This window comes from Anneissia japonica, unplaced genomic scaffold (genome assembly GCF_011630105.1).
Source record: "Anneissia japonica isolate Jap-2015-1 unplaced genomic scaffold, ASM1163010v1 scaffold287864_len1152817_cov193, whole genome shotgun sequence".
Taxonomy (NCBI): domain Eukaryota; kingdom Metazoa; phylum Echinodermata; class Crinoidea; order Comatulida; family Comatulidae; genus Anneissia; species Anneissia japonica.
Genome location: NW_022710960.1, coordinates 641,460 through 654,941, shown reverse-complemented (window position 1 = coordinate 654,941; position 13,482 = coordinate 641,460). Strand labels below are relative to the sequence as shown.

The 13,482-nt window shown below is 34.3% G+C and overlaps 1 protein-coding gene across 1 annotated transcript; it reads left to right on the top strand.

Annotated features, from left to right (window-relative positions):
* Positions 1-1,872: 1,872 nt before the first annotated feature.
* Positions 1,873-12,548, top strand: LOC117107196 (transmembrane protein 26-like). The gene is made up of 3 exons (XM_033248805.1): positions 1,873-2,684; positions 11,082-11,244; positions 11,585-12,548. Exons 1-3 carry the CDS (start codon positions 2,503-2,505, stop codon positions 12,344-12,346), a joined length of 1,107 nt encoding a protein of 368 aa, XP_033104696.1. The 5' UTR covers positions 1,873-2,502; the 3' UTR covers positions 12,347-12,548.
* The last annotated feature ends 934 nt before the right edge of the window (positions 12,549-13,482 follow it).

Below are 13,482 nucleotides of genomic sequence, written 5' to 3'. Positions count from 1 at the left end.
ATATATTTTCTTGGGTCCAATCGCATTTCAACAATTCTATGAGTTCCCTTGGAACGTCATTAGCATGAGGTAACATTACCCTGCACGATACACGTCATTAGGCCTGCTATAATACAATGCAATATAAATAATTAACTTACTGCTGCTAATTATGACCGAAACCTTAGTTTGTCACCTTATATAGCACATATCTGCCTGTACTCAACATTAGCCAATCTTCATGGACCTTGTCCAACTCGGCTTTTCACATCTAAGGCCCTTAACTTAGGCCTCCCTAGAGACATCTGCTCTCAATCGAGACCTAGACAAAAATTTACCACCTTATCTCCCAGGGTCCAACATTATGACGTGTTTCCCTTTTAAATATGCATGTACTTAATTAATATGCACATACTTTTTAGTGTCCCTCTAGAGTTCAATTCTCAACATGATGATAATATCAATAAGAATAATATCATTAATAACAACAGTAAGAACAATAAAATATAGTAATAATAATAATAATGATAATAATAATAATAATAATAATAATAATAATAATAATAATAATAATAATAATAATAATAATAATAATAACAATAATAATAACAATAATAATACATTCGAATCAAGTCAATTGTGACACTCTGAAGGGGTACAAAATACAAATTATGCTATAATATGCTCACTGAACGTCAACTCTGGTAAAGCAATACATCGGAGAACGAAGGAGGTCGCACATAGGATTTTAATATGCAGGTATTTTTACCATCGAGTTGGTTATGTCGTACGCCCCTTGCAACGTCACTTGGGAGGGGATCAGGTCACCACCTGTAACAAGGTCTTTGATCTACATTATTAAAAACAGGCGTAAATATATGGGTCATGATGACTTTTACCTTATTGTAGCCCTAGAAAATCAGTAACCACAGTGACCACCCTATGATGACCTATACGTATCAAACAGACAACATGGTTACCGTACTAAACGCGATTGTGAATTTTGACTGGAGAACAAAATGCAAAGGTACAAAAATTGATATTTCATACGTGGCGACGGAAACGCATGTGTTTACTGTACGATAGGCGTCGTTTTGTTGGACATAGCCTGATTGTGTTACATAATAAACGTCTCCAAAATTAAACACACCGTAGCTTTGCATTGGCAAATTTTTCATTGAATTCGCCAATGATGAACAGACTATTCCTAAAAATTATTTATTTAATTGGCTGGCAATAAATTTGATATTTTTTTTGTGGTAAAATATACACATATAAATATGAAAGCTGAAATGTTTTGTTTTGTGTCTCTTTTGGGGATAACTTTTGAAAATACATAATATATTATAATTTTCAGGGGTTCTGACATTTACTATGTGGCCCTGGATGAACACTCCTATCTTTTATCTACGGAATAAAATACCAAAGGTACTGAACAATAATCATAAACCTGTTGTACACGAAGTGATCTTTAAATAATAATAATAATAAATACAATAATAAGATTTGTAAAGCGCACAAATCCCCTGCAGAGTGCAAGACGCTATGTTTTTTCAATTTACTTATTACACAAAAATAATAGAGGGAGACCTGTATTATACTATAATCATAAGCTAGTAGGCCTACTTTACCATTATGTGATCAAAATACAACTTCAGGCCTATACAGGCGCAACACAATCACATGCCAACTAGTGCACATTCTTATGCTCATTTACTAATAATACAAGAAAAAAAAAGAATGACAACGTCAAACATTATGCAAGCAAAGATAAAGAAACAAAACCATTCGGAATTTGAATAATAGCGAAACAAAGCCTATCGCTCAATAACGATCGATTCTATTGGCCCTTCATTTTCTCCTTAAGTCAGCCTTAATCCTCATCATCGAAGAGGGTGAGTCTGTGGAGAGCAGATTTACAATCTCCTACTGAATCGAATAATCAATTTTTTCGATGGATTTTGTGTTTTTGTTTTATTAGATGGGTTATATAATTCTATGATTTGTTTATCGATTATTCTTTCATGTTTAAGTATGGATGCAATCTTTCATTATCGAAGCATTTTGATCACATCGAGGCTGAATTGTATTCATGGAATTGTTGCGTGATCTGCGTTCCATAAAATTCATAATATAGTCAAACACCAGAGAGAGGAGCCCAATCTTTATGATTGCGCATGCGTCTAAGTTGACATAGTTGGTTGTCAATGAAACGAGTGAATTAATCCTTGCCGCGTGTTGATATCAAACGAGAATCAAAATTATTGGACGCTTCGCAAATTTTAAGTTCTTGCTTATAAAAATATAAAACATCTGTAAGGGTAAAAGGTATCCTCGTGAGACAACATGGATGTCTACGATAGCGACATTAAAATGGATAAGAGGATGCCAAAAGTACTGAGGGATAACGAGGGCAAGTAAATAGCTACAGATGCCTATTATTAAATCGAGGTGTTCTTTTATGCACCACCGAAGTATCAAAGATTCCTAACCTGTTGACAATTATTCACTGTAACATCTACGATGTCTTATTTTAAAGCGATTCTAACGCGCGTAATTTTTGCCTTGCATAGCTTATTTGCTATTTACATCCTGACGATTGTAACGTCGGACACCACATACTGGGGACTCAGTATTGCGGTTATCCCCCTATTGTTAGAAGCAGTCATCACTCTTACAAGAAGAAAAGGGAAAGAATTAAAATGGTAAGTAGATATCCTATCTTTTAAATTCTACCCATATGTCATTTTTAACGGATTAAACTGTTTACTATTGCAGGGCCTTCTGAACCGCACCGGCCGCACTTTGGCCGGACCACTTCTCAATTCTATTAATTTTTTAAACTAATAGGCCTAACTATTTACTTATGCCTATGGATTATATGAATTTATTAATAATGTTCGTATCACATTGTCTTTGTTTGTAATGTTACACAGTATTTAAACCAAAAAAAAAAAAAAAAAAAAAAAAAAACATCATGCGCTTCTTTTTGTATTGCCTATGTACATTTCAACTTGTTTGACTCCTCAATTTTAGTAAATAAGATTGATTTTGAAAACGTTTAGAGATATAAATTTACGTAAACCCCTTAAAATGTTGGCGGTTTGAGTCGACCAATATTGTCATCACCACACGGTATACCGGTCAAGCCGGCCCTGATTTCTTGCAATTAAAATTTAAAATCCAAAGTGATGGACATTCATTTTTTGAAGTATGCATGTGCTGTGCTATTTCTCGGCAGAGAAGCCATTTTTTAACCATGGTAAATCTTGGATGGATATGTATCTATACTTGTCCACTTTCACCAAATTTAAATCCCGTATCTGCCCCTGCATAATTGCGTTGGAACAGAAGTAGCTTCTATTTCTGGGCATCTAGAAATGCCATATTTTCAAAATTTATTCACATCAGGCCCACCATGGTAGGGCTAAGGTAGGTCCCTTTGGGGCAGACTATTCGGATTTAGCGGCTCTACAATTGCCAGCTGCTAATTTCGGGGATCCCATAATAATACTTACTTAATTTGGCAAGTAAGTGAAATTAAATTGTACCATCTCTATGTTAATTGAAACTCTACGATATTCATTAATTTGTAGGCCTATTTCCAAATATAATGCATCGAATATTGCATCCTGTTGTATTCGCAAAATTTAATTGCATATTGTTACCGTAATATTTCACAATACCCTGCACGTTGTGTATTCGTGTTCATTGCCTTTATTTATTCATGAGAAAATAAGAAACTCAAGTCATCTATATTTGGCATTAATTAGAAATAAAATTTTGATCAATTTATCATTTTCACAATAGAGATATACATTTGTTTTCTTCATATGAATTAAAATAGCCTTAAACTAGATACGCCACTGTCTAGGGTGTCATATTTTCAAAATTTAAGCGCCCCCACCCTCCCCATCCTGCTATTTCTATAATGGCTGGACCATTTGCGAAATGCTTCCGACGGCTATGTATTGAAGGAATACAACACACAAGATTACTTTTCCTCTTTTTAATTCTATAGTATTCTTTGCCCCATTCAAATGTCAGGCCTAATTATATAAATTTTACGGCAATTGTATACTTGTTGCGTCTTATATTATGTCAACAAAACTATTTACCTTTTTTTGATAAAGTTTCTGTATATGTGCATATATTCATATATATATATATATGATATATATATATATATAATATAATATACATATATATATATATCATTATATTTATTCAAAACATTTTGACCAGTCCACGGGTCATTTCAGTATGTGTAACAAGCGAATGTTGGCTATAACGAAAATAAAATAAAATATAATGTAGGCATAATGCAGTGTATCTCTTGTACTTTTGTAAGTGTGAAAGTAGTGTAGACTACTTTTAACAGCATTATACGAAAATATGTTTTTACTTTCGCATGCTTTCGTATTGTTGTCTGTAAACCATTGTTATTTTTTAAATTCTTTATTCGATGCAAATAACATCTGAAAGACCTTTATACAGGCATAAATCGGATCGCGATCGACTAATGACGTAATAATTCTTTGAAATTCTCTCAGTGACTACTTTCTTATGTTCCAATTTGTGGGCCAATGTCCTTGTGCTCCAGGCTTAACGCCTAATCTGCATTTATTGGACTTCTTTTACGCTCACACGGAACTCATTCTGCCTTTTGATCTGGGGACTGATGATCTTCACAAGAGAAACACAAACAATAGATGACATCAAAATCTCAGGGGGAGGGGGTAAGATGTAATTGCTAATTATGTTTTGAGGGAATTATTTGATGGATAAAACTCAAGATAACTTCAGTTTTGGTAATCGGTTCAAATTTATACAAAATATAAAATAGTTTATCTAAATATTAACTCATTTTTTACTTTTTAGTATCTGTTATAATTTCCATGTGCCTGACAGGAGTATTACAACTAATTATAGATATATTATTTCACATTGGTAAACTGTACTACAATAATATTGAATGTTAGGTAAAAATGGCCCCGGAAAAAATGGCCAAGGAAAAAAATGGCCCCGGAAAAAATGGCCCCGGTAAAAATGGCCCCGGTAAAAATGGCCCCAGTAAAAATGGCCCCAATTGACAAGTAGATAAAAATGGCCCCAATGAAAAAATTCAGTAATAGAAATAATTTTTTTTTTAATCTTCGAATATTTAAATAATAGCTGTAAAAAGCAAGAATTGAATCAATGACAAATACAGTTACACAACGGATGCAAATAATGTACTGAGAGATTATCGGAAAACAATGGCCATTGAATAACATTTTTTGATAGTAGAAATAAGTTTTAAAAACGTTATTCCATTAACAAAGTAGAGGAATGACATACATACAATACTTCAACTACCAAAATATGCTGCTCATAGATAACCACAAAATTCATTTTGTTAAGTATCAAATAAAATAACTTTACATGTTATAAACAGTAGTTAAAGCATGTGGATCAATTGTGTGTTTTAATCACAAGTTCATGTGAAAAGGGAGAGGCTTACTTTCTCACAAACTTAGCAATAAATGTTCTGCTTAGAGTTACTTCAAAGAAGTATTTGTTAATCATATATTGTTTTTAAAGTAAACTGAATAATTAGGAATAGGCCTACATTTATTTAAGCAACTTATTTAATTGCATACTTGGTTTTTCCCCGCCAACTAAATTTAAGTGCCTAAAACTATACTAAATAATATAAACTGAGATACTATATATACGTATGTAAATATGGCAATTATGCTAAGAATTAAAATGGCGGGTAATTGTGAGGGTAGGGTAATTATGGTAGGATTAAATGGTATTTCTAAATCCCACAAACCTCCCAAAACACAATGTAGAAAACCAAACAATTCAATTTTGATTGACTCACTTGGTATATCAATAAGAAAATTAAATATTCTTAAGAACCTATTTTTTGGTTAAAATGTTGATTTTTTTGTGAAAAAAAATACTTGCAAATACACCACAAACCTCCAAACACACTGCAAACCCCATCCAAACCTTTTAATTATGATTGTAGAACTATTAAAAAAAATATAATAATAAAATTTGATGTTCATATAAACTCATTGTTTTTTGTGGGGTTTACTAATACCCGGATTGAATTTCTGGAAAATTGTGATTCCATGAAATTGGCCACAAATAAATTATTTTAGTATTTAAATGCATGATTTATGTTGATTTATTGATTATATTGTTGATATTTTTTAACATGTAAATGGGAAAAAAAATAAAAAGTGTTATTCATGGCTTTTTTTATCTTTGAATATTTTATCAATGTTGAATATGTAATTCCTGCACAAAGTAAAATGTAAATGGCAATTTATTTGATGTTAGATTCCTTTTTAAAAACTAAATTATTTCAGTTAAAAGAAATGCATATAATGATTTTTTTAAAAAAATCAGTTTTAATACAGAATTTTATGGGGCCATTTTTACCTACCTGTCATTTGGGGCCATTTTTACCGGGGCCATTTTTACCGGGGCCATTTTTTCCTGGGCCATTTTTTCCGGGGCCATTCTTACCGTACCATAATATTAGGCCTATGCATTACAGACTTTGTGTACAGTTTTTGTATCTTTTTGCTTCATGATTTTTATTATAACCACTACAGCCCATCCACTTGAACACTATTTTTAAGTTTCAACAATAGTTGAAGGGGCCACCTCGTGTCAGTGTGAATTATCGAATAAACACGCATTGCTTATTGATCCAACCACCGAAAAACGGTTTCTGACGTCATCGGGTATACAGAGAGATTGCTAACTAATCCTTAAATTAGTTTCTTCAGCCAAACAATGGTTAAGTTTTGCTTTAGTTTAGCTGTCATTGAAGCATAATTAACTTAATTATATGTGTATAATATAATGGCATACTTTATATAAAGCGATAAAGTAGACTACAATGTAGTAATATTGAAATAATATATGCCACTTCATAAGCGGTAATTGTGATGAAAGTCTGCGACCGTGACAATGTATACCGTGTGCATCTTCATTAACTTTTTTTTTGCATCAGGACCCGTATTCGCGCGATCGTATACTGTAACTATGAAGATTAATGGTATATTTAAAAAAGAAAAAACTATTCCGCAGTGATGCTGATAATAAGCCTATTAATGAGCTAATCTGAACGGTAAAATAAGAAATACTATGAGAATATAATACATAATACATAATATTAAAAAGCAAAATGGAAGACAAGTAATCATTGGTAGAAATATTGCGCGAATGAAGGAACAATGATGGTATTGATCGTATCGGGCATGGCATCAATAATAATAATAATAATAAGAAGAAGAGGAAGAGGAAGAGGAAGAGGAAGAGGAAGAGGAAGAGGAAGAGGAAGAGGAAGAGGAAGAAGAAAAAGAAGAAGAAGAATTCAATGAGACTAATTAAAAATAATTTGCTTTTAGATAGCCTCATGATGGTTGGAATACATCGTGATAGGTGAAGCAACCTCGACCATGACAGCGTGGTTGACAGATTTCATGCAAAATTTTCAAAATATAGAATTTCACTTTCAAGAATGAGGATTTGAAAATAAAATAGATGGTTAGATTGCATACTCTTTGTTTCTTGTTTTATTCAAAATGTTGGTTTTGGAAGCTGATTTCAACATTAGAAAGCATAGCCTACATGAAGTCATATTATAGTAACTCGATGCCTATCAGATAAGTAATACAAATTCGCCATAATTCATCAAATATCCGGGGCCCTAAGCGGCCCCCTGGCCCCCAGCCAAGTGGGACTCGATTCGCTCCACTAGCCCCCCGCCCCCCCATAGGCGAACGTGCCGTTCGTACCAGCGCATATTATAGCTGTAGGTTGGCATGCGGCGCCCCTGCTAACTGCTCGGCCATTCGACTCGCCATCAACGACTTGTATAACCCCCTCGCATTGATCGAAAATTTTTGCGTTCAATTCCCGCCGGGAGAGCTTTTTCAAACAATTCATAAGGAACTTTTTCGTATTGATAATACTCTCAGTGACAAGAATAGAAATCAATACGGTGTTCCCAATATGAAGTTTCAACTGGTACTACAATAGTCATGTTTACATATTGTATGGAAAGAATTCTTTTGCCATTACAAACTCTCTTATATCTAAGTGGAATTGCCACTTAATTAACGGTTATATTATATTAATGTACACATACAAATTTCTGCCTTCGACCATTCACTTTGACGTATGCTCGTTAACACCTTAAATCAAGTCCATTGGTGTAAATGTTCAAACTTCTCAGAGACACTTGTCATTAAACCTGAACTAATCAAATAAGCGTTAACTGATTAGTTAAGAACAGTGCCTGGTACTGTGGTGAAATAGGCCCATCACGTCGTACACTGTGCGGAAGCTTATGTGTTAATAGAACTATTCTAGTATAATAAAGAGTTCATAACACTCAAAGTCGGCCAAGGTCTCTTATTTTGTCTCATCTTTTGAAGTCCGTCGCACATTAAGCCTACAACTGATCGATAAAGATGTACTGTATATGGCCTGCAAAACAATTTGCGTGTATAAATTGCTGATGTTCTATCAAACTCAATTTGGTGTCACAGAAGTACAATACTGTAATCGGACATTTTCGTTTTAAGACGGGAATCAGCAAATGTGATAGCCATGAGATTTGTTTAATTAGCAGTTTGGACAATAGCTCTAAGAGGTTTTGAGGAGAGAAGGGTGAAGGAATGATAGAATAGCGATCGATTTTGAAGTTCAACAATGTCACAAATAAACCAATGCCGTAGCCAGGATTTTCAAACAGTGTGGGACAGTATCAGGGTGAACCCACTTTACGCGTAAATTCGAATAGTGGGGACCTGTTTGCTTAAAAAGCTGACCCATTTTACACATGGGAAAAATCTGGACCATTTTTCTTAAAAGATGACCACTTTACGTAAAATATGAGAAATCCTGACCCATTTCTAAAAAAGTGGACTCATTTTGTGCATAAAAACAACATTATTAAACCCATTTTTTAAAAAATGTGAACCCATTCTTTGTGATCACAATAGAAAAATTGTGTGGGACTGTCTCAACTGTCCCAGTAGCTGGCTACGGCATTGGAGCTCACGAATTTAAAGAAATTTGTAATGTCAGACGGTGTTCGTGGCCCTTTCTGTCTACCAATCAAGTGTGATGAGTTACACAGTACCATGACAAGGGTTCAGCAACATTTGTCAAAAGAAAAAAAATAATGTGTCTTGTCATATATTTTTTCGTCAATTTTCCCTATATTTTAAGTGTATTTATATCGAGAAATGTTTATGTTGTCACCCATCAGCCAAAACTGGCTGGTCTCACAATGATGCAGATTGGGACATTAACAAATAAATCATAACTATTAACCTAAACAAACAGTACTTAATTATCGGAATTCGAAACGAAGACCCACCAATTGTCGTTCATACTTTACGAAAACGACTTTTGCTGCTTGCCTCCGCATTTTAGAATCTTGGATGTTGATTTAGACTGGACATCGTATGATGAATATTGGACAAATTCCTGTCTAATTTCTAATCATCAAGTATCATATACTTGTACTTTCCAACAACAGAATTTCATTAGAATCCAATAACAATACCGCCGCGCACTATTTAGTAAATTGGTGTCGCTTAGCAACTAAATGTGAACCAAATATTAATATTTATTAGTTGTTCACATGAAACGGATGTTAGGTGAATTGAATAACTAGTAAACAATTTTATACACAATGACCATGTTGAGTTTCATATAATTATGTTATGCTTCGTTTTTTGAAAATAATATTACGTTTTAAGAAAGTTTTGTTGCAAAATCTAGTTCTTAGTGGATTGAGCATGTGTGTTATTGATCCACAGGCTTCCTCGTAGGCCCAAATTAATTTCACTCACTATTATACGCAATTGGCCAGTAATCTTAAAATGTACTAATATAAGAAATAAGACCTATTACTTGTACATCAGTGCAGAAAGATGTGAAAAATAAGTGCAATCCAATTTACCGTTCAAATATTAATTTTGCAACGTAACAGCATAACATTTCTGATGGATAATTGACAATATGTAGAAATCATGCTCTACTTTTACCATCCGGATAATTAGATCTTCCTTAACAATTTTTCTTCCAGAAATGAAAGGGGGTGGGCGCGATCAAATCGAGAGACAACAGTACCCTAGGTTTGTTTTTTGTTTTGACGTCAGGAAATGACCTCTGAGGCGTTTTGGGCGATCAATAATTTTTGGATTGGATTTATTCGGTGTAAACACGGATAGCCCACGAAAGTCTAGGAGACTTATTTCCAGTGGGGTCCTTCTGGTGAGGGTCCTTCTGGTGGTGATTGGGCAGTGCACCGGGAGACAATCTGTTACTTTTCTGAAGACTGTACTTTTGTTCAGGAATTCTTTAATCCCTCCCTCCCTCTCTGTGTTCTTTAACGTGCACATGGGCCATAAATGCACACGGGACCAACGGCTTAAACGTCTCATCCGAAAGACGGTGAGCTATTGTAACTTGTATTTCAGCCCTCCAGTTGAAACACAAGGAGAGGCAGCGATCGGAAGTGAACCGGGGACGTACAGATCTCCACTATTCAGCGCACACACAGTGGCTACCACCAGATTAGCCGACTGAGCTAAGCTGCTCTCTCTTTTCTTTCTTTAAAAAAAATTATTGATGTCCAAATGGGGGCCGGGGCCAACTCAGCTCACCCTTTGAAATCCCCCCTGCTAACGTTATAATAATGTTGCAGGTTGGTATTTAAAACGACTTTTTGTAGAACCCTAAATACGCATTCATAATGTAATTTTTGAGTAAATAACGTTGCAAACACTGCTACAACGTTATGTATTTTCAACAACGTTTTTGAACGTTATAATAACGTTTTGTGATTTTCTGATGGAATAACACATGATGGTATGCTTATCAACTATTACTATTAAGTTTAATGTCATTATTGGTCATATCATTACAACATCATAGTATCATTATTCACTTATCACAATCATCGTACCATAATATTGTACTTTATACAGTATATAGTATATATTATTTTTTTGAAAGCAATGAACTTACCTATTTACCTATCAAATATCGACAAATATTTTTAAATACATTTTCAGGATTTGTCCAAGTGTGTTTCTCTACTTACTGGCAGTGGTTCCGTCGGTGTGGATCATGGAAGGGGTACTGTTAGAGAATAGGCAGAACGAGTACAACAACATTAGCCTTCATTTCAAATATGAATTGAATAGTTCGATACCGTTATTGCAGCAAATACAAACGGTAACTAAGTTATTACTGGAGTAGAGTTCAAAAATGTGGTGGTTAAGATGCGTTCCTTATAATTCCATGGTCCTGGGTTAGAGGAATTTTTCTTATGATCAAAGTAACCCACTCTCTAATCCTCATAATTTGACTTGTAAAGCATCTTGTGTGTATGTTTGTCTTGTGACGAAATTGCCACTTAGAAAAGTGATTAAGCTCGTTTGGCTGCCCTTGTGGTTTAAATTTATTTTAAAATATTAAAAACACTATAATAGTAATAATAATGATGATGATAATAATAATAATGATTACAATGTTCTCAATCTGTATTATCATTAATTTTAATTTATTTTTCTAGGCGACTGAAGACTTACCCAAGTCTGACAAACAAACACAGTTAGTTTTAGCAGTTGAACAATTTCTTCCGTTTGTACTTATCATTGGTCGGTGGATTATGCCTGCTGGTGCCCTATCACGTGACAAGCTTTCTCAATTGCTATTAGTGTATATAGGACTTGCTGCTGATATTATTGAATTTCTTGAGACTTATAAAGAAGATCCGGTAAAGTTTAACGGGCAATTAATTTATGCAGTTTTAACGCTGTGGACATGGAGTTTACTACAGTTTGTATTTGTAATTACGATGACGCGAGACGCACAGGACGCCATTGATAGTATTGAAGAAGAAGAGAGCAGAAGCAAAACCCGAAGAAAATTGGGCGCCAAAGAAAAGACATGCATTGAAAAATGTTGCTGTTATGGCGAAACTGATACATACATTGATCCAAACATGAATTTAGGAGAAGTTTCTGGATTGATTATCCCACAGAGAATGGAGGACATTGAAGTTGAGGACACCGAACCGAAATGCCAGTGTCTAGAATCAGAAGTCTGGGGAATCATGTTGACCCTTTGTTTGCAAGATGTCCCCTTCCTTGTACTTCGCATGGTCCTCATCATTCATTTTCATGTTTTCAGCAGAACTAATATTTTTTACTCTTTTAAGAACGCTCTTATGCTATCGTTGCAGATTTATAGGTTATCATCATTGTACCACGAAAGCAAACAAACTTTAAAGCCAGAGTATGAAAAGGAAAGAGAGGGATTAAAGAATTCCTGAACAAAAGTGACATGATGGTAGAAATATTATGAAACAGCCAACTATGGTGGGGCTGAGGTGGTAGACCCTTCTTTTGTGAAAGTCCCTTCCTGGGCCCCACTCTATTATGAATTCCTGGATCCGCCACCAGGAAAAAAAACCCTTTTAGCAAAAAGATTTTGAAGTTTGAAAATAATTTCTATCATTAAATATCTTAAATGTGTATATCTTGTTTTTCTGTAGTATATTGTCTTTATATGGTGCCTCATATGTACATTGGGGGACACCAGATTGACGGAACGGCAAAACGTTCATTCAAATATCATGGCTTACAATTAAACGAAAACATCATGGGGTGTGTAAAGAATTAATGAACAAAAACACTTTCTACATGTAAAACGGACGAAATCCATCCACATTGAGTATGGCAGAAGGGCGAAAGACTTAAAAATCGCCCTGGTGGAGGACCTGCATTCATTACCGTACTGTAAAGAACAAAATTCATTTCAATCACCGAAGCAGGAACATTCTCCACTTAACGTGCTAACTATTAATGAAGCATTTGCTTTATTTTATGTAGTAATTTGTTTTGAGAGGATGTTGTACCCGATAGGTATTGGTTGCCTCTTTTCAACCACTTTTTATCTAAAATTTTATGTCTTGTTTATTTTCAATGTAAATGTAAAAAAACAAATATTTTGTTTTGGATAATAAAGAAGAGAGATTATTTTGGGGCTTACGAGAGTGTAGATGGCATACAACAAGTATATTTTATTTTTAATAGTTTAATACTGCAAAAAACAAAAAAGACTCGCATCGTGTCAACAAAAATGAATTACTGCGTGCGTTATGTGGAAATGCATCACGGGAGCGCTTGTTGGGTATAGATATGGAGACGAAAATAACAAAAATTGAATACTCGTGCAGAGAAACGTTGACAATGCACATTGTTATATGTTGTAGAGAAGAATGCACGCCCGTGTTTAATTGTGTTGACATCTTTTGGCCTATTATGTATGTTTTTTTTGTGTATGTATATTTACATATATGTATGTGAGTATTCTTAATGTTTTTGATGTCGTCTTGGATTTTGTTTTGTTTTATATAGGCCTATATATACATATAAAAGGATAAAAAGAGGGCGTATCATATTAATC